General features: G+C 43.3%; 3 protein-coding genes across 5 annotated transcripts; 1 reads left to right on the forward strand and 2 right to left on the reverse strand.

Annotated features, from left to right (window-relative positions):
* Nucleotides 1–169: 169 nt before the first annotated feature.
* LOC136764848 (interferon-gamma-inducible GTPase 10) lies at nt 170–1425 on the reverse strand. The gene is made up of 2 exons (XM_066719192.1): nt 1174–1425; nt 170–914 (listed from the first exon to the last, which is right to left on the reverse strand). The coding sequence occupies exon 2, from the start codon at nt 905–907 to the stop codon at nt 296–298; it is 612 nt and encodes a 203-aa protein (XP_066575289.1). The 5' UTR covers nt 908–914; nt 1174–1425; the 3' UTR covers nt 170–295.
* Nucleotides 603–21360, forward strand: ppox (protoporphyrinogen oxidase). 3 transcript variants are annotated; one of them, XM_066719189.1, is made up of 15 exons: nt 603–717; nt 7056–7214; nt 8127–8279; nt 8533–8639; nt 9180–9314; nt 9511–9626; nt 10238–10370; nt 12261–12405; nt 12928–13124; nt 13581–13641; nt 14217–14335; nt 15932–16045; nt 18296–18445; nt 19382–19424; nt 20088–21360. In XM_066719189.1, exons 4-15 carry the CDS (start codon nt 8553–8555, stop codon nt 20219–20221), a joined length of 1434 nt encoding a protein of 477 aa, XP_066575286.1. In that variant the 5' UTR covers nt 603–717; nt 7056–7214; nt 8127–8279; nt 8533–8552; the 3' UTR covers nt 20222–21360. The 3 variants fall into 3 exon arrangements, with proteins under 3 accessions (XP_066575286.1, XP_066575287.1, XP_066575288.1); XM_066719190.1 differs by having other exon boundaries at nt 8127–8239; XM_066719191.1 differs by lacking the exon at nt 8127–8279.
* LOC136764044 (CD276 antigen) lies at nt 2885–7778 on the reverse strand. The gene is made up of 4 exons (XM_066717877.1): nt 7763–7778; nt 5465–5812; nt 4560–4850; nt 2885–4269 (listed from the first exon to the last, which is right to left on the reverse strand). The coding sequence occupies exons 1-4, from the start codon at nt 7776–7778 to the stop codon at nt 4196–4198; spliced, it is 729 nt and encodes a 242-aa protein (XP_066573974.1). The 3' UTR covers nt 2885–4195.
* Nucleotides 21361–21723: the final 363 nt, after the last annotated feature.

Raw genomic sequence — 21723 nt, forward strand, 5'->3', positions numbered from 1 at the left:
GTGTATGCGTCTCAGTATGTAGTGTATGTGCGTCTCAGTATGTAGTGTATGCGTCTCAGTATGTAGTGTATGCGTATCTGTATAGTGTACCACGGGGTGAATTATGTCCCTAACGGCGCCTCATGGTAGTCTCATATAATCCTGGCTTTTTATGAAAGGTGTGTTGCCATTTGTATTTGCAAATATTTTATTACCATGTGCTGCATAACATGAACATTCAATGGAGGTGTTCAATGGAAGAGGCAATCAGAAATATCACAGGGACAGAAAAAGCTTCAATATCCCTCCCCCCCATTTACAATAAAGCGCACACGCGGGGAGACCGGCCGGGTGCAGACACCTTCTGCTCCGACAGATCTTCCTGAAGAGCGTCGATTAACTGATCAAAGTCAAACTCGTCTAACTGGTGGGATGAGATGAGGAACACTTGTGGGTCTGGCAGAGTCTCACTTTGGAGGTTTCTCACGCAGTCCTGCCTGATTGTGTCCAGCGTCTGTTGTCTATTGAAGCTCGTCCTTCTCTCTGCAGCGCGGATGTCAGTGTCGACCTGTGAGCGGACAAAGAAGAACTTCTTCCCTCTGTTCTGTATGTCTTTGACGAGCAGAGTATCGTACTCCGTAAACCGCTTGCTGCCGATGATGATGAAGAAATCATACTGGTCGAAACTCATCTTCTTCGTGTAGTCGTCTGCAGGACATACTTGACCTCCAATTCCCGGTAAGTCCCAGAACGCCACATGTGGGTACCGGGGATGTGTGTACCTGGTGGGCTGCGCGGTGGTTTCCGTCTCCCCGGTCGGTGCGGCCCCCTCGTCGTCCTCCCCCAGTTCCCTGACCGCGTTGATGAAGGAGGACTTGCCCGCTCCAGTTGCTCCAGTAACCGCAACTTCCAGTGTAGCAGTATTCATGGAGAGTCTAAAAATGTACCCTTATTATTATTAAGCACAGTATTTGAGAAATGCACTTGACAGTAAGGAGCTGTGTGGGGAAATCTACTTCCAAAGGAATGCAAGAGGAAAGTTCCACCTTGTTCTCGTCCAAATATGGTTTCGTTTGTATTTGTAAATGATTCATTATTATTGATAATTACGCGTTTATTTAAAACATCTGCGCTTTTACAGTACGGACATAAACACAAGGTGGATCATTACATAAAACAAGGAAGTTATCTTACCTTAAACCCACGCGTGTGTAAACTCAGTGCACAAGCGCGGTAAACACAGTTTTATTTTCGATATTCAACACTCATTGACTGCTGTCTCCAATAGCTTCTGAAAAACACCGCGGATTCTTTCGAAATGGCTTGTGATTTGAAGGGGGACATGAGGACCACATTTCACAAGCTCAACTGAATCATGTCCTCCAGACTGCAGGGTGCAGAACCGAGCTGTAGTGCGCGGTAGAGTTAGGGACCGGGGTGAAAGTGCCTATTGCTGACTTTGTAAAGCCTAATAGCTCTTCCCTCTTAGATGATAGAGATATAAAACCACCTGCTTTATGTGCAGGAAGACACCACACAACTTTCACAGCTATTCATTTTCACCCTAATTGGAAAAAAGGTACATCATTGCATTTTTTCCCTTTCTTTTCTAATAACTTTTTTGTCTTTAAAGGCAGGGACTTGAAACCAACTTCATTAAGTGCAGAATGGCCATTTACAACTTCCACATCCATTTATTTTAACCCTTGTCGTTCCAAAAGGTACAAAATTGCGGTACTTGCAAAGTCTCTGTGAGGCATATTCAAAGGAGAGAATTTATAGTGACTAGAGAACTTATCTTTTATATATCGAAACACTAGGTTCACAAGGAAATAGTAAACATGTTGTAACCCGCCAGTACTTCTCCCTTTGGCTTAATCAGTGACCAGACCACCCACTAGGGGCACAAAGTCAACTTACTGTGTGACGAACTAAGGAAATAACGAACACACGAAGACCGATTGCTATTTTATGATTGTGGAAGTTGTAAATGGCCATTCTGCACTTAATTAAGTTGGTTTCAAGTCCCTGCCTTTAAAGACAAAAAAGTTATTAGAAAAGAAAGGGAAAAAATGCAATGATGTACCTTTTTTCCAACTAGGGTGAAAATGAATAGCTGTGAAAGTTGTGTGGTGTCTTCCTGCACATAAAGCAGGTGGTTTTATATCTCTATCATCTAAGAGGGAAGAGCTATTAGGCTTTACAAAGTCAGCAATAGGCACTTTCACCCCGGTCCCTAACTCTACCGCGCACTACAGCTCGGTTCTGCACCCTGCAGTCTGGAGGACATGATTCAGTTGAGCTTGTGAAATGTGGTCCTCATGTCCCCCTTCAAATCACAAGCCATTTCGAAAGAATCCGCGGTGTTTTTCGGAAGCTATTGGAGACAGCAGTCAATGAGTGTTGAATATCGAAAATAAAACTGTGTTTACCGCGCTCAGTGCCATAAGAACCAGTATTTCAACATCAAATACTTCACATAACCCTATTATTACATCCAATAGCACGATCACAAAAAGTGCAGCCACCAACCTCGACTCCCAAGTTTAATGATATTGGAGAACTCGGTTTTCAAACAGGTTCTTTATCGGAGGAAGTGTGTGGACAGACAAACGCTTTTATTTGTACAATTTTCTGTATTGCCAGAAGTATAAAAAATGAATAGGCCCATCATTTAAAAAAGCAATAAAGAGCATTAAAAAGTATTAAAGACGTTAGAAATGTAGTTAAAAAACGGCCACAGAGAGCGACAAGCACAGAAAAAGAAAAAAAAATCACTTCTCAAAAAATGGGAAAAATGTCCTCATACAGTCAGTTCTTAGTTCTACCAATAAAGTAAAAAAATGATGATCAATGCTTTAAAAGTTTTAAATCAAAACAGTTACAAAATAAAAATAAACCAGACTAAAAACAAGAAACACTTTATTATTATTTGTATTTCTTGGCAGACGCCCTTAGCCAGGGTGACTTATAACATAAGTGCAAAACAAAGTTCAAAAATACAGTAAAGTAAAGGCATCAAACATTACAAATTAAATTTACATAAAACATAGCAATTCAAAATATAATACATTTAACAACTTCCAATTTATAATCCTTTGGTCTAGTGGTTCTTAACCCTGGTCCTGGAGGACCCCCTACCCTGTTGTTTTTTATTCCAATTAATTACTTAATTGAACCCTTAATTGAACTAATCATTTCCTAAATCAGAGCCTTTTCATTATTTTAAACAGTAGGGATTTTAAGTTAAGTATAAAATTGTATAATACTTATCTTATTAAGGAACCAACTTTTTATCACTTACACAATTTAAAAAGTCAAATGCAAGCACATTTTTACTTCAGTTATGGGTTCAATTAAGTCATTGAGAGCTCAGGGTAGGGATCCTCCAGGACCAATTGCGTCGTTAGACCTGGGCTTCGGGGGTTTAGCCCCGGGTCTTTTGATCCAATTCCCAAAATATATCTGTACTCCGATTATTTACCATAACGGCATTGCTGCACGATTATATACAGATGTGCGTGTCTTTCAATAATACGAAAACACTGTCAGCAAGAAATATTTGAGATCGGGGGATATTCATAAAACATTCTGGGCTGTAGCCCCCCTACAACCTGAAGTCTAGCAACGCCCCTGGTTCAGACTCCCTCTCCCCTGTTATATACCCATTTATAATGGGTAAACCCACGGCGCCTGAAGCTTAATAATCACACAATTAGACATGCACAAGGTCATTACAGTAGTACAATGAGCTAACAAGTGCAGACATGATACAGTTAAGTCCCAGGTATGTGTAAAGAGGGGGGACATAGGATTGCAGTAACACAATCAAAGTGCTAACAATACATAAGTACATATGACATAGTTCAAAAGTGCATAATGGCAAGAGTGTTGAGCAAAGCAGAAGATATGGCTGCTATATTTCAGGTAAAGTCAGAACAGAGGTGTCTTCAGTAATCTCCAGAAGGTGGTCAGTGATTGTTCAGGTAAAAGCAGAAATATGGTAGTGGCATCTGTTGGCTACTATGTGCGGAGGAGTAAAATCAGGCCTAATAACCAACATCACAGAGAAATTGAAAATGAAAGTTAAACTTCAAAGTGAAAGTACAGATATAATTCAGAGCGAACTTGTGTAGCTGAAATGTACTGGCACTTCCAGAGATGCCATATCCATTCCACATCGGTCTCTGTCCTTGGTCATCTCCCACTCCACACATCACCAAACCAGTCTTGAAATCGTCAGCAGTAGGACCAGTAGACATGACTTCATTGCTCCAGACACACGGGAGCCTGCAGGTAAGATTCAAAATTAAGGGATTCCAGAATTCCATCTTCTCTCTACTCTTAAGACTTACAGGTGCTCTCTAACCGATAGGAAATTGTGTACAGGTGTAGTTGGATTTTTATTATGATTTAGTTAACAATTAGACAATGAAAGTCACCTTTGACATCTGCTGAATAATCTCAGTCATGATAATAACAGTATTGAGTAACACCCGTGAGATAAGGGTGTGCAATGCTTTAAGCCCCTCCTGTGCCCCCAAACCAGGCCCCCACAGTGCAGTAGGAGCGTCTCTCACCTCCGCTGGCTATGGTCACAGTCCTCCTGATGGTTTGCTTGAGCACAGGGTTGCTCAGCTGGAAAGTGTAACTTTGATTGGCTGCTTGGTTCACTGTCAGAGAGCTGCGCAGCTCCAGCAACCCTCCCCTGCTCTCCCATTGGCTGGTGTGGCTGCGCTCCGTGATGTCACCTCCAGATTGGTTCAGCCAGAGCACAGTGGCCTGCGGGTATCCCTGAGCACAGTACTCCAGCATGACGAGGCCGGGGTGCTTAGACATGTTGATCACCAAACGAGGCTCTTCGTATTCCGCTGTAGGGGGATATCAGTGGGTGCATTAACTCACAGAGCAGCACAAAGTGGCTCAGTAAAACAATCAGTTTAGTGGCTCTCAGAGCGCCACTGAGTCTTTTTGATCAACGAAAAGAGCGAGTGTACGTGTTTTTACAGCAGCACTGCTTGTCACCGATACAGCACAGCCGATGCGGGGGAAATCATTCAAGATCGGAGGGTATGGTCAACATTCCCAATTGTAGGAATTCAATACCAAAGAGACAGTGTTGACACATTTCACCAGCTCTAACCTCTGAACGACCTCAAAGCGAAGAATTGTGAGTCCCCATTTTAACAGTGGCTGGCTCTCGAGCATCAGAGCACTCACTCAGAGCTACCCAATTGTGTAACACACCCCAAGTTTGGCTCATATCACAGGATGCTGCTTCTGCTACCCCCGCATACCCAGTGTCTCTAAATATGTTGTTCAGTCTGTCTTGGTACAGCACATAGAGGACTTGCGCACTCCAGAGGACAATGCTGTCATTCTGCTTTTGTGCTGCCTTACTGTCCAGTTTACTGTTATAGCTGCAACACTTATAGCTATTGTCTTTAAAGCACATTGGATAAAGGCATGAGCCAGTGATACTCACCTGCCACTAGGATCTGCAGGTCTCTCTGGCTTCTTCCTTGTTCATTGGCCACAGCACAGGTGTAGGTGCCCTGGTCACTTCCCTGCACCTCTCTCAGCCTCAGAGAGGCGTTACCCACGGCCACCTGCTCTGGGAACAGGTGTGTGCGCCCCCTGTAGGCGGGGCTTTGTTCCTTCAGCTGATCTGTGCCGTAATAGAAACTGTGCACAACCTCCTGACCTCGCTGCCAGATCAGCACCACTCTGCCAGGGTCATCAGCTTCACTATAGTGGAAAGAGCAACTGAGGGTGACGTCACTGCCTGGAGCCACCACCACGGGGGAGCTGGACACCAGCACTGCAGTAGAGACTGGAGGGAGGGTGACAGTCAGAATAGATATCTGTTCAGTTTCATGCAGGATGAGAGGCTATATTGCAAGTTTATCTGATGCATTTCCCATAAATTGCAATGTATTAGACTGTTTTGTTTAAATGTTGTTCTTTTGGCAGTTTGCCATTTAAGCACAATTATGTTTTGATTGCTTTAATGCATTTTGTTTTGAATCACTTTCGTATTTTGGTTTAAATCACTTTAGGAGTTTACAAGTTTTAAATGATTTTAGTAATGGATTTGTTATCGTAAGTATTACAATTTTGAATGTTTTTTATTCTGTCATGTAAAATACTTAACCTAATAAAACAGTATATTGCAAGTTTAATGACTGCATGCTACAGTGTATCTCCACCTTGTACACCAAGCTGGGTTATAGCTAATCTTTCCAGGGTTTGTGGCTTTAAAGTTTCAATGAACCGTGGAGTTAATTTCACAGCTGTTTTCTTTTTTTTTTCTCGTTAAGGATACATTTCTATTTATGGGGGTGGGGCAGCATTGATAGGGACAGAGCCGGTGTTGTGACAAAGTAGCTCAGTTTGTCAGAACACCTGGCACTAGGCATAAGCATACTAAGCAATTGCTTAGGGTCCCAAGCAGGACAACCCCTCCAAGTTCATTTCTTATGATTTCAATAAGACAGGACTTTCCCTTTTTTAGTGTTTAACTTATTTTTTTAAGTAACTTAGGCAATAACATTTATAATAATAGCAAGAGAGCATTACTAATATAAACTGAAATGAAACCTACGTCCCTGCAGCGTGTTGTGTTTTGCCAAACGTGTGTTATAGACTTGCAATCTGGAAAGCAGAACGTGTGCCATTAATATTGAAAGTTTGGTGTGTGGCTCTGGGAAATGAGTTACAGTTTTATTGTGCCTCAACTTCCACTTTTAGTTTGTAAACAATTGGGGAAAACTGTAAAATGTACAACTAATTTTGTTAAAATAATAATCTGGCACTATGCGTATTAAACAAGAAGTTAAAAATATATTGGATAGTGTAAATAAAACAATGTTTTACAGTGTAATCGCCAATAGGACAGTTACAGTTTTCATAAACCAGTTCAAAATACGATATACATGAATACAGTGCCGTGCAGTCTGAACCGACGTGTCTTGATTAACAAGGAGGACCGATTTCTTATTTAAAGATGTAATATACTTACTCAGCAAGCCTCCAACCAACTGAGTTGACGCTTTCTGTCTTCTGATTGGTCACAGGAACATGCCACTCACTGGATTCTCCCAACGATTGGCCGCCTCTGCAGCGCGTCGGTGCCCCGGAAGCAGCGTGTTGAGATGGGATCGGCGGCGGTGTGTGCAGACAGAGAGGGGCTCCACCGCCGGAGCAGCGGGGCTATAGTTTCCACACCACGCCAGGTAAATGCACCGCTGAAATAATAACCCTTGTGTGTAGTAGTTGCTGAGTTGAAGGGACGTGAATGTTACGCTTGGCGAAGGCAGTTGGTTTACTCCTGAGGGAGCTGTCAGTTCTGGGAAAGCCCCTTGAGATTGTGCTGCTGCACTGTTTTGAAACGGCTTTTCCAAATCTACTTACCAAACACGAAACACGAAAGTGATTCCTGTGTGAGACCCGTGTTTCACTTGCTAGGCGTGACGGAATCGAGATGTATTTTGCTTCCTCGCTTTGCGACCGTGGTTTGGATCACGTACACGTTATTCTGCAACAGTTACACTATAGACCAGCTGGCCGCTCTACGTGTTGCCCTGTATCTGATACATTTGTAACTTTACAGGATCAGATGTGATTATGATTAAGGTGGTTATAAGTTAGATTTACAATGGGTTCATACTGGCCTAAGGTGCAGGCGTTATTGTATGGTGTGTTTTGTGCAGCCTACACCTCAGAGGCAGGCAGCTGTCAGTTGGCAGTTTGGAGATAAAGCTGCTTATCACGGGACACTGACTGTCCCGCCCCGGCATCTGGCACAGCCGGGCCCCCCATTACTTTGCAGCACCTGTCCAAGGCCTTGCTTATTTAATCTTGACCTGTGGTAAAGGACAGGTTTCATAACTTGGAATAATATGTGTAAGTGTGTGCTATCTAAGTAAAGGATGTTGCTGGTTAACAATTAGTTGCTAATGTGCTTTTAGCTTGTAACATGGTGTATTATTTTTATATTGACTATTATTTATGAATGCTCTGTGACCACTGTTGTGTTTTTGGTGTTATTGTTCCACCATGTAGGCTACGAATCAAATTTACATTTTATCTTCTATTAAATGCATTTTTTTCCCCTCATTATTAATTATGCATTTTGTTTCTTAAAGGGGTTCTTTTGGATTTGTGTAGCTGCTGCGAAGCTGTGGATTCCATCTCGGTGTTATTGCTATGAGTGACCAAACGAACTCCAAAGCCCAAGTTCTGTGACTTCTGCATCCTGGTGTGTCCTATAAATCAGCTGGTGCACTTTCAGTTGTAAGGTGTGGCTGAGAAGAACTTTTTGGATACATTGTGTTATTGAAAACCTAGGTTTTATTAACCTCTGTTTTTTTAAAAGGCAGCCTTTTCAGCTAACTGCAAATGCTTATGAATTTAAGCATCAAAGCTGTTATAGTCACACTTTGTTGGACAGACTGTGTCACACTCGGCCTGGTGTTAAGTGGTCAAAAGAGTATCCTTTTATGTTAACATGTATTGTGACCTTTAAAGTATCACATCTTTGTGTCTCTGCAGGTGGGCCGCCGACCGACTGAATGCAGAGAACGGTGGCAGTGATCGGAGGGGGTATCGGTGGGCTCTCCGCTTGCTATCACCTCAGCAAAAGCCCCCAGGTGTCCAAGGTATTGTACCCTACCTTAATAGAGTACCCTGTTGTTGTCTTATGCTACGAATATGTTAGGAAAAACCAAGGAGATCTGGTCCAGTCTGAAACACTGGACAGGGTTTACATTAGACAAGCATTTTACTGATGCCATGCACTGCTGGTAATGTTCCTGTATTTGTGATCTCCAACCCAGCTGTTTATTCCAGAACCTGCTCCCTGTAAAACCTTTTGAAAGCATTGCCTGGGGAAAGCAATTTAGTGTTGCCTAGTGTGTTTCCAACAAGCTTTAGTGCGCTGTGTGACACTAACTAACTTCCACTCCTACCAGCACTTTTTAGGAGCAACATTTGCATGAACCAGGTGGAGATTGCAAATGTAATGATTATTAACTTTATTAACTTTACCAAGAGGTTCTCAAATACATAACCAGCGAAACTTACTGGTATGTGTCATTTTACTTGCATTTACATTGCATTTACACATTTGCATCTATCCCTGTGAACTGCTGATGTGAACTCCTTGTTTTACATCTCTCTGTGCCCTGTGTGTTTTACAGATTGTCCTGCTGGAAGCGGGAGCCCGGGTGGGCGGGTGGCTGCACTCCACACGCCGGGAGGATGGAGCAGTGTTCGAGCACGGGCCCAGAGGGATCCGTCCCGCTGGAGCTGTGGGCAAGGCCACGCTAAACATGGTACGGACATGGGGTTACATGTGTGTGCTGGGTTAAAGAAACATAAGGTTTCGTAGCAGCTTATGTAACTTGAATTGTTTATTTCTGTTTTTTTAGTTTTGTCTGTCTTATTAGATTACAGATACAGATTTGTTATTTTTAGTTAGATTTTCTTCCGAAGCCGCTGGCTTTATTTCAGTGGTGTTCCATTTCCCAGGTTTCGGAGCTGGGGCTGGACAGTGACGTGCTGCCCGTGCCTTCGGATCATGTTGCCTCCATGAACCGCTTCCTGTACGTCGGGGGGAAGCTGCACAGAATGCCATCTGGAGTAGTGTGAGTCTTCGGCTCCCCAGTGCTGTCTGTGTTGGGCTGTGCTGAAGGACCTCGCCGACTCCCGTATTGTCGGGCACAGCTAGTCTGCGGGTTTTGACCAAAAGTTAGGATGTAATGAGCCTGGTTTTCCACTCTAGCAAAGCTCACCTCCTCATTTGTTGATCTAATTATCTTATTAGTTTACCTTTCCTGTAAAATTAGGAGGGCGTCTTATATGTGCTATGATATTTACTGTTTTGTGCTTTGCAGCTGAGGGAAAGTCATCATTTAGTAAGAGTGATCTGAAGAGATAAATATATTCATTCTGCTTTTATATTTTACATTTACTACTTTATTTTTTAATATACCTATCTTCTATAAGTTCTTATACCCTTATATATAGGGCTGTGTCTGCACAAAAAGTAAGGTGTAGGCTGAGTTGGAGACCATTGACGACGGGCAAGGTGCCAGAGTCAGGGTTGTGGAAATGAAAACTGTTCGTATGAAAATAATCAAGGAGTCCCTTCCACACAGACACAGGCGATTCCATTGTAACACTTTTTTTTGTCTTGATATATTATATTTTCCCCCTCTCCCTCTCCCTCGGCTCCCCCTCCCCTCCACTGCATCAGTGGGGTGCTGCGGACAGTGCCCCCCTTCTCCCGGCCGCTGGTCCTCAGTGTCCTGAAGGAGCTGGTGACCCGCAGAGGGGACAGTGAGGATGAGTCCATCCACCGGTTTGTGGAACGACGGCTGGGGAAGGAGGTGAGTGGGGGGGGTCAAGAAGCTTCTGTTCTGTGGATTCACGGAAACTGACATTCTTTCAATAATAGTACATGCTAAGAGGAATTGATTGAAAGTTTTCTTAACAGACAGTTTTGTATTTACAGTGGGGGAAAAAAGTATTTGATCCCCTGCTGATTTTGTACGTTTGCCCACTGACAAAGAAATGATCAGCCTATAATTTTAATGGTAGGTGTATTTTAGCAGTGAGAGACAGAATAACAACAAAAAAATCCAGAAAAACACATTTAAAAAAAGTTATACATTGATTTGCATGTTAATGAGGGAAATAAGTATTTGACCCCTTCGACTTAGTACTTTGTGGCAAAACCCTTGTTGGCAATCACAGAGGTCAGACATTTCTTGTAATTAGCCACCAGGTTTGCACACATCTCAGGAGGGATTTTGTCCCACTCCTCTTTGCAGATCCTCTCCAAGTCATTCAGGTTTCGAGGCTGACGTTTGGCAACTCGAACCTTCAGCTCCCTCCACAGATTTTCTATGGGATTAAGGTCTGGAGACTGGCTAGGCCACTCCAGGACCTTAATGTGCTTCTTCTTGAGCCACTGCTTTGTTGCCTTGGCTGTGTGTTTTGGGTCATTGTCATGCTGGAATACCCATCCACGACCCATTTTCAATGCCCTGGCTGAGGGAAGGAGGTTCTCACCCAAGATTTGACGATACATGGCCCTGTCCATCGTCCCTTTGATGCGGTGCAGTTGTCCTGTCCCCTTAGCAGAAAAACAGCCCCAAAGCATAATGTTTCCACCTCCATGTTTGACGGTGGGGATGGTGTTCTTGGGGTCATTCCTCCTCCTCCAAATACGGCAAGGTGAGTTGATGCCAAAGAGCTCGATTTTGGTCTCATCTGACCACAACACTTTCACCCAGTTCTCCTCTGAATCATTCAGATGTTCATTGGCAAACTTCAGACGGGCCTGTACATGTGCTTTCTTGAGCAGGGGGACCTTGCGGGCGCTGCAGGATTTCAGTCCTTCAAAGTGTAATGTGTTACCAATTGTGTTCTTGGTGACTATGGTCCCAGCTGCCTTGAGATCATTAACAAGATCCTCCCGTGTAGTTCTGGGCTGATTCCTCACCGTTCTCATGATCATTGAAACTCCACGAGGTGAGATCTTGCATGGAGCCCCAGACCGAGGGAGACTGACAGTTATTTTGTGTTTCTTCCATTTGCGAATAATCGCACCAACTGTTGTCACCTTCTCACCAAGCTGCTTGGCGATGGTCTTGTAGCCCATTCCAGCCTTGTGTAGGTCTACAATCTTGTCCCTGACATCCTTGGACAGCTCTTTGGTCTTGGCCACGGTGGAGAGTTTGGAATCTGATTGATTGATTGCTTCTGTGGACAGATGTCTTTTATACAGGTACGAGCTGAGATTAGGAGCACTCCCTTTAACAGAGTGCTCCTAATCTCAGCTCGTTACCTGTATAAAAGACACCTGCGAGCCAGAAATCTTGCTGATTGATAGGGGATCAAATACTTATTTCCCCTCATTAACATGCAAATCAATGTATAACTTTTTTGAAATGCGTTTTTCTGGATTTTTTTGTTGTTATTCTGTCTCTCACTGTTAAAATACACCTACCATTAAAATTATAGGCTGATCATTTCTTTGTCAGTGGGCAAACGTACAAAATCAGCAGGGGATCAAATACTTTTTTCCCTCACTGTATTTTTTAATTATGTATAAGAGTATATCTGCCGACTGTTGGTTGCAAATGAACCGAACGGGTTTCACAGCGCAGCTGTGGCTCGTGTTCCCACTGTGTCAATGTCAGGCTTTTACATCGACTCCATACATACAGGCAGCCCAGTGAATGTGAGTGTAACCTGGGCTTCTGCCTCCCCAGCTGGCCGACATCGCCATTGACAGCCTGTGCCGTGGCGTGTTTGCCGGGGATTGCCGGCAGCTCAGCGTCCGTTCCTGCTTCCCGCCACTGTTCCGTGCTGAGCAGGACCACGGCTCCATCGTGCTGGGGATGCTCTGGGGAGGCGGTGAGAGACCAGGGGCCGTGGCACGCACACAAGGTCATGCTATAATGGGGGAGCACCAGAGGAGACCCAGTGAAGGCCTGGGGCTCTGTGTGCCGGATGATGTGACATGATCCTGGCAGTGCAGACTCCGAACTGGACCCTGAAGTCCATACATTGCCGGCTCCAGTGTGGGGCCTCTTAGTCCGGGCCGCACTGATTCCATACCCAAAGAGTTAAACGTTTATGGATCTAGGTTTGGGGAGACAAGATATAAACATGAATAACAATATCCAAGTATTGAAAAGTTGTTTTCTCTCCACCTATGTAAATATGTTACTGCAACTACATATGTGGTCAGAAACCCCTCTGTATCTGAATTCTGCAGGAGCTTCTGTATGAAGTCTCTCCTCCTCTTTAAGTCTTGGAGGTCGTGTTACTGAAGAGTTCTAGAATTATGCCAACATCCAGAAGGTTTCAGATACACAGTTCACCCCCTGCTATAACACGACCAGCACTGTATCAGTAACAAATCTCACTCTACAGAGAAGGAAAGTGGCCAGCAGAGCGCACTGGTGAAGCGGTCCCGAGAGGAGCGCTGGACACAGTGGTCCCTGCGGAGGGGCATGCAGACATTACCCGATGCGCTTGAGGAGCGGCTGAAGGCCAGCGGCAGAGTGGAAATCCACACTAACGCCCCCGTGTGCAGCCTGAGCCGGACAGGAGGGGGCAACGGCTGGGAGGTGAGCCAGGGGTCCATGCAGTAGGTTCTGTAGGTTTGAGGGAAGAGGTGGGAGTTTAAATAAGAGGGTAATCCTTATAAAGGGGGGAAAAAAGTTTGCAAAACAAATACTTTGTGAAAGCTTGACCACTACAGACCTCTTGTGGATGGAATGTATAGTGCACGTTGATCTTGACATTCATTTGATTTTGTATTCCTGCTTGGCTTGCTGTCCTCTTCGTAGTGATATTGAAAAGCCAATGACATGCGTGGGCTAGCTGCACGTGGTTCAGTTATCAAAAATTAAGAAACTGCTTGTTTTAAGAGGAGGGTGCAGCTGAATTTTCATAATTTCCTCTACTTTGCTATAATGCATGTATCAGGTTCCTGCTACTTTGCCCAGCAATGGCCTGCAGTGTCCCTCCTGCCTCCTGCCATGATACCCTGTCCTCCAGACTTTCTTTACTTTGCCTCACAGATTGCACTACAGGATGGCACAGTGAAGGCAGACCACATCTTATCTGCCGTCCCAGCACAAGGTAGGAACGTGGGCTGTTCTGCGTTCATACTGTGTGAGCAGGGGCTGGGCGAAGATCAGTTACAGTTTTAAGCAAGACGTTTGACTTTATAATTTGCTCTCCATGTCAGAAATTAAAAACTGATGGTTATTTAATTTTACTGCTGCACTGCACCCTGATTTCAGAATAACCATGCATTATTGTTTGACCATAACCAGAAGTAGATGCAAGTAACTGGCTAAAACCACTTCTCTCTGTGTCAACTTTTCTGTTGCTGCCCAGACAAAGGAACTACAGATTCATTTGGTTTCCTGTCACAGAATGTGTGGCCAGAGTTGACTGTGGATTGTAATCAGTCAGTCTGTTCCTTCATGTCTCAGTTTTGCTGAAGTTCAGGAAGGTTAAACTAGTTTGTATTGTGGGTGAAACGTGGGTGAGTCTCAAATCTGCCTTGCCCTTCCCTATGAGTCATTCCGCCCTTCGCCACGCTTTGGCAATGCTTCTGTTCGTTTCCTGATAACAGACTTCAGGGAGTGACGATTAAAATCTGGCCACATTCCCCTCTGAGTCTGTCTGTTTGTACCTGTTGTCCACAGTGCTGGGCTCCCTGCTGCCCCCTGATGCCCAGCCTCTGTCAGAGGAGCTGCGCAGTATCCCATCGGTGTCTGTGGCGGTGGTAAACCTGGAGTATGAGGGGTCAGTCCTGCCAGTCATGGTGAGCACCGACCACTGAGGGTCCTGTGATCTGGGCCTGCTGTTCCCACAGAGAGCGGCCAGTACTGTACAAATACAGCAACTGACTGCACTACCGGTCAAAAGTTTTAGAACACCCCCCTTTTTTCAATTTTTTTATTGAAATTTAAGCAGTTCAAGTCCAGTGGATAACCTGAAATGGTACAAAGGTTAGCAGTAAACTGCCAGAGGTTAAAAAAAGTGTAGGTTACCAAAATAGAAAAATAATGTACATTTCAGAGTATATAATGTGTTACTACACCCTACAGCATTATTTGGCAGTGTTACGCACAGCTCCTGTGCATAGAAGTTACACTCTATTCCTACAATGCACATCATTTGAAAGTTTATTCTCTTGGCTACCAGCGTGTTTCATTCTCAAACACATCCAATCTACAGTTTCTGTGTCACCAGCCGCCATTCAGAGCCCGGGGGGTAACCGTGCAGTCTGCTCCAGGGGGGTTCATTCAGAGGGTCACAGATCACTCAGTTTTGGTTGGATTTCTTTGCAAATAGGCATGTTGTGTTCAGAACAACCTAACAATGAATCCAGTATATTTGAGGTTCTATCAATCATAGAGAAGTTCAGATCAATTATGTAGAATCATTGTGTATTAGTACACTGTAAACGGAGTATTCCATCTTGACATTTTGAGCTCTCTATGGGTGTGTGTTGCTTCTACCAAAACGTGGACGGTCTTGTTTTGATCAGTACTCTGTCTGGTTCCAGACTAGAGAGAGTCTCAGCTTTAATGGGATACCAAAGACTTGGCAAACAACACAACAGTGAAGAATACACATGGGATTAAAGAGAAACGCACAGATTTGGTCCACTTTTAAGGGTAACAGAGGGGTTTGTCAGCTTAACGAGTTAAATTTTGTTAAACAAAACGATTCCATGATTTATTTTTTATCTCCAATTGTTTATTTGTTCTATGCTTTAATTGAATATATTGAGAAATTAGTCTGTAAATTTCAATGAAAACTGGAAAAATGGAGGTCATTCGACCCATTGTGCTCGTTTGGTGTCCATTAGTAACTAAGTTATCCAAGTATCCTATCCAGTCTATTTTTAAATGTTCCCATATTTTCAGCTTCAGCCACATCGCTGGGTAGTTTGTTCCAGATTGTGACAACTTTCTGTGTGAAGAAGTGTCTCCTGTTTTCTGTAGTGTAGTGTACCTTCAGCAGTGAAATGTGTGTCAACGAATTGGAACAATATTTATTTATTTACCCCTTTAATTGTAATAAGGCACTGTGGCCTTCTTGACCGTTAAATAAAAGTTCAACAGTTTCCTGACATCCTTCAAGATCAGTTTGTTATACTCCAGGTCTTCTAGCTTGTATAGGTTAATCTCAAACATTGGAAACCAGATCTTAGAAGTTAGAACAAATCTGAGTGATTAATGTGATTAATTGAGAGTTTTATGGATTAGTTACTATTAACGATATTTTATTGCAATATTTTATTTCAAGTGTTTCAATCAATTACCATTTAATTCACATTCCTCTATAACTTAACGTGGGACTTTCGTTAATGCTGTTCCCTGTTTGTTTTGTTTTGTTTTTGTATCTGAAGGGCTTTGGTCACCTGGTGCCTTCCTGCGAAAACCGCACCGTGCTGGGCATCGTCTATGACTCAGTCCCTTTCCCCCAACACAACCGCAGTGGGGAGCCCACCACCAGACTCACCGTAAGACCCCTGCCCTAGTGTCGAGATCTTCCCCATACATAGCGTGACGGTGGGGGGGCGAGTGATCAATAGCAGATACACTGGTTGCCTGCTGCTATCATAGTGTCTGTCCCCTGTATATGAAAAAGGGGGCCTGCCAAGACTACAGCTCCCAGAATACACCTGGTCCTCACAACAGGGGGTGCTGTAATGGGACCGTGGGGTCGTGGCCTGGTGCAGGTATTTAAGGAGGCGTGGCTTACAGAGTGGCTTGTTTGCTATATTGGCATTATCAGAAATTAATTGAACGCACAGGAATGGACCCCTGCACTGTTCTCAGCTGGAGTTGTGCAATAACTTTATACCAAAATTCTTGAGTCCGACATCTGTCAGACATGGCACTCCTGTAGTGTTGCGTTTCCTGGGCTGACCGGGGCTGTTGGGGCAGGAGTCGCTGCAGTCGCTGCAGGTATTGCTCCTGTCGGCGTTGGTGAGGATGCTCTGCGAGTTTCGGGTCGGTCATTAAGGACTCAATGTGGAATGAGACCCTGGAATTCACTGTGCTTTCTGCATGCCAGTCACCTGTCATTATCTGTCCCTTTTTTATTTTCTTCTCTCTCCTTGGGCAGACTAATTGGTTGCGGGTTTCTGTTCAGTAAAGTGGGTTACATTGCTTCTGGCTATTGCTGTTTTATTCATTTGTCTTTCTTCGAGGCGCTGTGCTGGCTGTAGTCTTGCCGTAAGCTGCTGGTGCATGTAGCCAAGTGCCTTCCAATCAGTTTCATTTCTCAGTGAGAGGATGAGTAGTCCCGTCCTGTTGTGGACCAGGGTGAAACTCCTGTCTGCACTCCCCTATAAACTAGGGATGTACATGACAAATATTTTGCTTTTGATAACTCCACAGCTGTTAATTATTCGACAATTATTCAAATCATTGCCACCCACCACCACGTGAGGCTTACATTAAATACGAAATAATGCAATGTGACAATTACTGCAATAAATTCTGAACTTGATATTAAAATACTACGCTAACACAACAACTTAAATAACAAATATTAAATACACATAAATAAACATGTAAAAAATCCTTCCTTTTAGGAGAAGCATAATGCATAATGACAGCAGCAATAAATACCTGTCAACTCGCACACATCTTGTTTACAAGCGTATTTTTTTCCTGATATTGTTGCAGCCTTTCAAATTAACTGTAAAGATTGCAACAGTTTTTTTTTTTTTAAGTAACAATTGGTTATACACTCTAGGCATCTCCTGTAAATTACTCACCTTAACATTAGGGGCCTTGTAGCAATGTTTTCCAGTCATAATAGAATCTAATACATTTTGTATTTCAATCTAGCTAATTTATACAACCCACTTAACTAAACTATTTTCTTTCCCCAAGATTTCAAACCACACTTAACCTACAGATTCCCCGTCTATGTTAAATCAAATCTGAAACATACCTGTGTGTTCGAGTTCCAGTGAATAAAAAATAAATAGCCTATAGAGGCAATTTAATACTAATTTGTTTGTTGTGGTCCTCTTTCCTTTTTGTCATTAGGTGTGTTTACAATGCATTTCTGATTCAGATCAAATGCATCGGAACATTTGATCAAGATCAGTGGTGTTGCGTTTACACTGCCATTTGATCAGGATCAACTTCCAGCCGCCATAAGGGTCTTCGCATGCACACTAGCACACAAGTCCAAACTTCATTTTATGCGTGTATCAGTCCTTTATAACACGAATATATCAAAAACTGTCGTTTGATCTCGTTGCGAATTATTATAAAAAGCAAAACCATTTAGTGTTAGTTTTAACAATATTTTATTTATAATACAGGCAGTAGGGAAGTGTTCTTCTATCTGCTCTACTGATGTGAAAGGTGTTTGTCTGCTCCCCTGTCTCTCAAAAGTACTTTTTTTTTTTTGTCCCACTGAATGTTGATTTCAGTTGTGGTTAGTTGCCATCATTAACTTATGGTCAAATGTACAACTACTTGGTCTTATCCTTATTACAAATATGTCTGTCCAGGACTGCAGAGGCATCTGTTTTTCATTCCATATCAGGCTCTTAATAACTAAAATTAAGTCAATATTTGGTGGAGAATTCAAATCCAAATTGTTGTGTTTTTTTTTTTTTTTTTTTTTTTTTTTTTAATTATCTGTCTTGTGGTTTTCACCTGGGGAAGTCACCTTCTGTGAGTGTCACAGAGAGCTTGGGGCCTGGCGAGCCAGGCTCATGACAGTGAGTGCATTGCCTTTGCAGGTCATGATGGGGGGAGCCTGGTTCTCTGAGGTGTTCGGGAGCACAGAACAAGTGACGGATCTGCAGCTGAGGCAGGCAGCGACGCAGGCTGTGAAGACCCACCTGGGAGTCTCCTCGGAGCCGCTGTGGGGCTATGTGGCGTTGCAGAAGGTAAGGGCCTTTATGTGTCGTGGGGAGCCATTCAAACCACCATATAAACACCAATTAGTATTTTTTTGTTAAGCATACACCCTTAGCCAAGGCTCTTGCCCACAAGATGCACATTTTACACAAGCTTTCACATTTCACAGTTGAGAGAAGTGTACACTGGCACTGAAATAACCAGTGAAATAAGAAATTTTGTATCTAAAATACAAAATACAGTGGAAGAGCCCAAAGAAACCATTCCATCAAATCCACCTGCGGCGACAGATGGATGCCAGATGCATTTGTTTTGGTTAGCGGGAGACCCTGGCACCCAAAGCAGGTGGCGGCTCGGGGACCCGCCGTCATTGTGCCTCATGCGGAGACCAGGACAGGAGGTTTAAATCCTGTTTTTGTTTTACTTTTTGGGGAGGGCGGTGGGGTCTTGTCTTGTCCTTTTTGGACAGAGATCCCTGGACAAAACTTACTTATTTGACAAGAATTTGGCGTAGGTGTGAAGCCTGCTGGGATGTGGAGATGTGCTCTCAAATCCTAACCCCTGGGGAGGAAGAGGAGGGCTTAGGTCTGACAGAAATCACTCATGCCACATATGCCTAGTTATTTGCTACGTATTTTAGACCTGGACCTGTCTTGTCTTGTCAGCACATTGTTGATGCTCTGTTTCCTGTCCCAGGATTCCTCTTTGATCCTCCACCTTACGCTCCACTGTAGGTTCATAGGCAACATATTCCCAGATCCATAGCATGTGTCCCCGCTGTAGGTCTTCCATGGAGAGGGAGCCTGCTGTTTTAATTGCCTTTCAGGGCCTGTCGAGTTTCTCAGAAAAGAGAGGGGGGGGGGGGGGGAAAGCATGATTGGAAACCAAAGAGCTTCAGTTTGATGTGTTGTTGTCGGATAAAAACAGGGATAATAATAAGACAATTTTGCATTTGTTTTTTTCAGAACTGCATACCGCAGTATACTCTGGGACACTGGAAACGACTTGGTGAGATTGCATTTTTATATAATACAATTATTACTGTAAGTTTGCCCTTTTCTTATTCCAATATATAAATGGCTTTTATGTAAGGGCTGGTTTCATAACTAGACCATTACTGAAGTATAGGTGCACAATGTGCCTTGCAAAGACCATTACTTGTGCCAGTCACTCAGCTCTAATTGCTTGTGTCAGTCACTCAAGTCAAGACCTGCCACTGCTGATCTTAAAAAAGTGCTGCAGGATTTTGCTATCTCTCAGGGTGTCTCATTCGCAGAATTGGTTAATCTTAAGTCGATGCCTTTATCCAAGGTGACTTACAAGGGTTACATTAATCGCAGTATAACAGCTCCCTTGCCTGTCTGTTATATTTATATTAGCATCTCTGCAAACGACGAGAAATGCAGATCTCCTCTCTGCCATGTGGAGAACGTACTTTTCAAGTCTTTGTGTATGTTTTTGGTTGTTGTTTTTCTTGACACAAATCAAATGCAATCAAAAGCTTAGATTTTGTCCTTCAGCTGTTTTGTCTTGCTGCAGTAAGCCCTCCGGTCCTTTAAGTGCAAGCCATCTGGGTTCTGGTTGTCTACATGCACTGTTGTTGCTGTTCAGGTCTTATTGTACGAATGCTGCAGATACGTGGTTAACTGACCACTTATTTCCTTGTGCCAGAAAACATCAGGCAGTACATCAACCATCACGATCTGCCCCTCACCCTGGCGGGGGCCTCGTATGATGGCGTCTCGGTGAATGATGTCATCCACAGCGGGTGGACAGCAGTGGAGGGGTTTCTGGGAAAGGCCTGAAACACCCACGTAGATGCGTGTGTTTGAAGCCTTATGGACTGCTGTACAGGAGACCACCTACCTGAATGTATCACACACTTCTTTCCCACTGCCTTTGACTTCACAAAGGGCCCGTGGAGGTTATTCATGGAGATCGGTGACTAACCCTCATTTTAACTTCTGCTCTGGAAGCCCAGGGATTCGATGCTACTTTAGAACTGATAGGTCAGAGGTCAATGTTTACAGTGAGGACACGGCCCACTGTCCCAAACAGCAGACGACTGTCATTGGTGCCTTTTCTTCACATTAAACCATTCACTTTTGCCCATGAGTTCTTCAGCTGTTGGCTACATTTTGAATAGCTCCCTTTTTAACTTTGTTGTACTTTCCACCAGAGGTGGTGGACACTTCATATGCAGATCATCAATGTCATTGTTGGGTTTCCACTTTTTTTTTCCTTTCTTCACTGATATCACTGTAGTTCTACTACTCCTGAAAGGTCTATGATGCTTGCTGTTGCTTATTAAATCAGAAGTGATTTACATTGTGTGCCTACTTGTAGCCCCTCTCCGAGTCTGCATGGTACTGGCGCGTGGACAGCAACTTGCATTTGTTCCACTGAAGGGAAAAAAATTACTTCTGAAACGCAGTGGAATAGATCTGAAAGGTTTATTTTGTGTGATGCCTCTCTCTCACACAAAAAGACACTAAATCATGGTGTGAAGCTTAGCTGATACAAAATACTGTGATATTGTAATAGCCTAATGAGTGTCCAATGAATATTCCACCTCTTCTTTTTATTGACAAACAGTTGACCAACAGTAGCAGGCAATTTCTGGCTCCCTTTGCAGTGAGCACTATTCTTAAATCTCTTCATGCAAGAGGGAGACTCAATTTTCACGAAGAATTCAGCACTGAATGCAAAAGGCATGATCATTATCAACTCAAATAAAAATAAGTTTAATCTTTTACAATGCCACACTTCAGAATTGTGATTGCTCTCTGGTCTAATATTCTTGGTAAATAAGTGATTTGTTTCGGTCCTTTTCATCCATGGTGCCTCTCCCACTGCATCAGTTTTTGTTTTTTCAAACATTTTCATGTTTCTAGCTCTTCTAAAATTAATAAAATAACCTTGGTATCTACAACACCACTGCATATCTACTGTGTTTGTGTATATGTGATATATAAGGTGAGTGTATGTGTATGTATAATTATTTCTTATACCTTCAATGTTGACAACTGTATGTTGTGTATAGCGCTCTTTTCAAGTTACTTTTCTCGAATCACATTTCTTTCAGATACCCTGGCCTTCATGGGACTGCATCTGTGCATGTATTTAATTATTATTTTAAAATATGGCCTTAGCCCCCTTGTAGCGCTTGTGTGTGAGATTAATCATTTACGAATGGGAATGAACCTCTAAGAGCTTGCTGTTAGAGGATTTAGTCCAGCTGTGTCTTAAATATCTGCTTGAACAGTAAAGCAGGGTAGGTAGATCCACACTCCCCTGGCCGCCTGTG

The sequence above is a fragment of the Amia ocellicauda genome, chromosome 12 (assembly GCF_036373705.1).
Source record: "Amia ocellicauda isolate fAmiCal2 chromosome 12, fAmiCal2.hap1, whole genome shotgun sequence".
NCBI classification, from domain to species: domain Eukaryota; kingdom Metazoa; phylum Chordata; class Actinopteri; order Amiiformes; family Amiidae; genus Amia; species Amia ocellicauda.

What these genes read in the sequence shown, in the direction of transcription:
- LOC136764848 (XM_066719192.1), bottom strand. Translation starts at nt 907, where the DNA reads ATGAATACTGCTACACTGGAAGTTGCGGTTACTGGAGCAACTGGAGCG.
- LOC136764044 (XM_066717877.1), bottom strand. An exon ending in CCTGCAGATCCTAGTGGCAG is followed by an intron (nt 4,851 to 5,464) that starts GTGAGTATCACT and finishes ATCCCCCTACAG; the next exon opens with CGGAATACGAAGAGCCTCGT. An exon ending in TGTGACCATAGCCAGCGGAG is followed by an intron (nt 4,270 to 4,559) that starts GTGAGAGACGCT and finishes TCTTACCTGCAG; the next exon opens with GCTCCCGTGTGTCTGGAGCA.
- ppox (XM_066719189.1), top strand. Translation starts at nt 8,553, where the DNA reads ATGCAGAGAACGGTGGCAGTGATCGGAGGGGGTATCGGTGGGCTCTCC. An exon ending in AGAATGCCATCTGGAGTAGT is followed by an intron (nt 9,627 to 10,237) that starts GTGAGTCTTCGG and finishes CCACTGCATCAG; the next exon opens with TGGGGTGCTGCGGACAGTGC. An exon ending in GAGGGGGCAACGGCTGGGAG is followed by an intron (nt 13,125 to 13,580) that starts GTGAGCCAGGGG and finishes TTTGCCTCACAG; the next exon opens with ATTGCACTACAGGATGGCAC.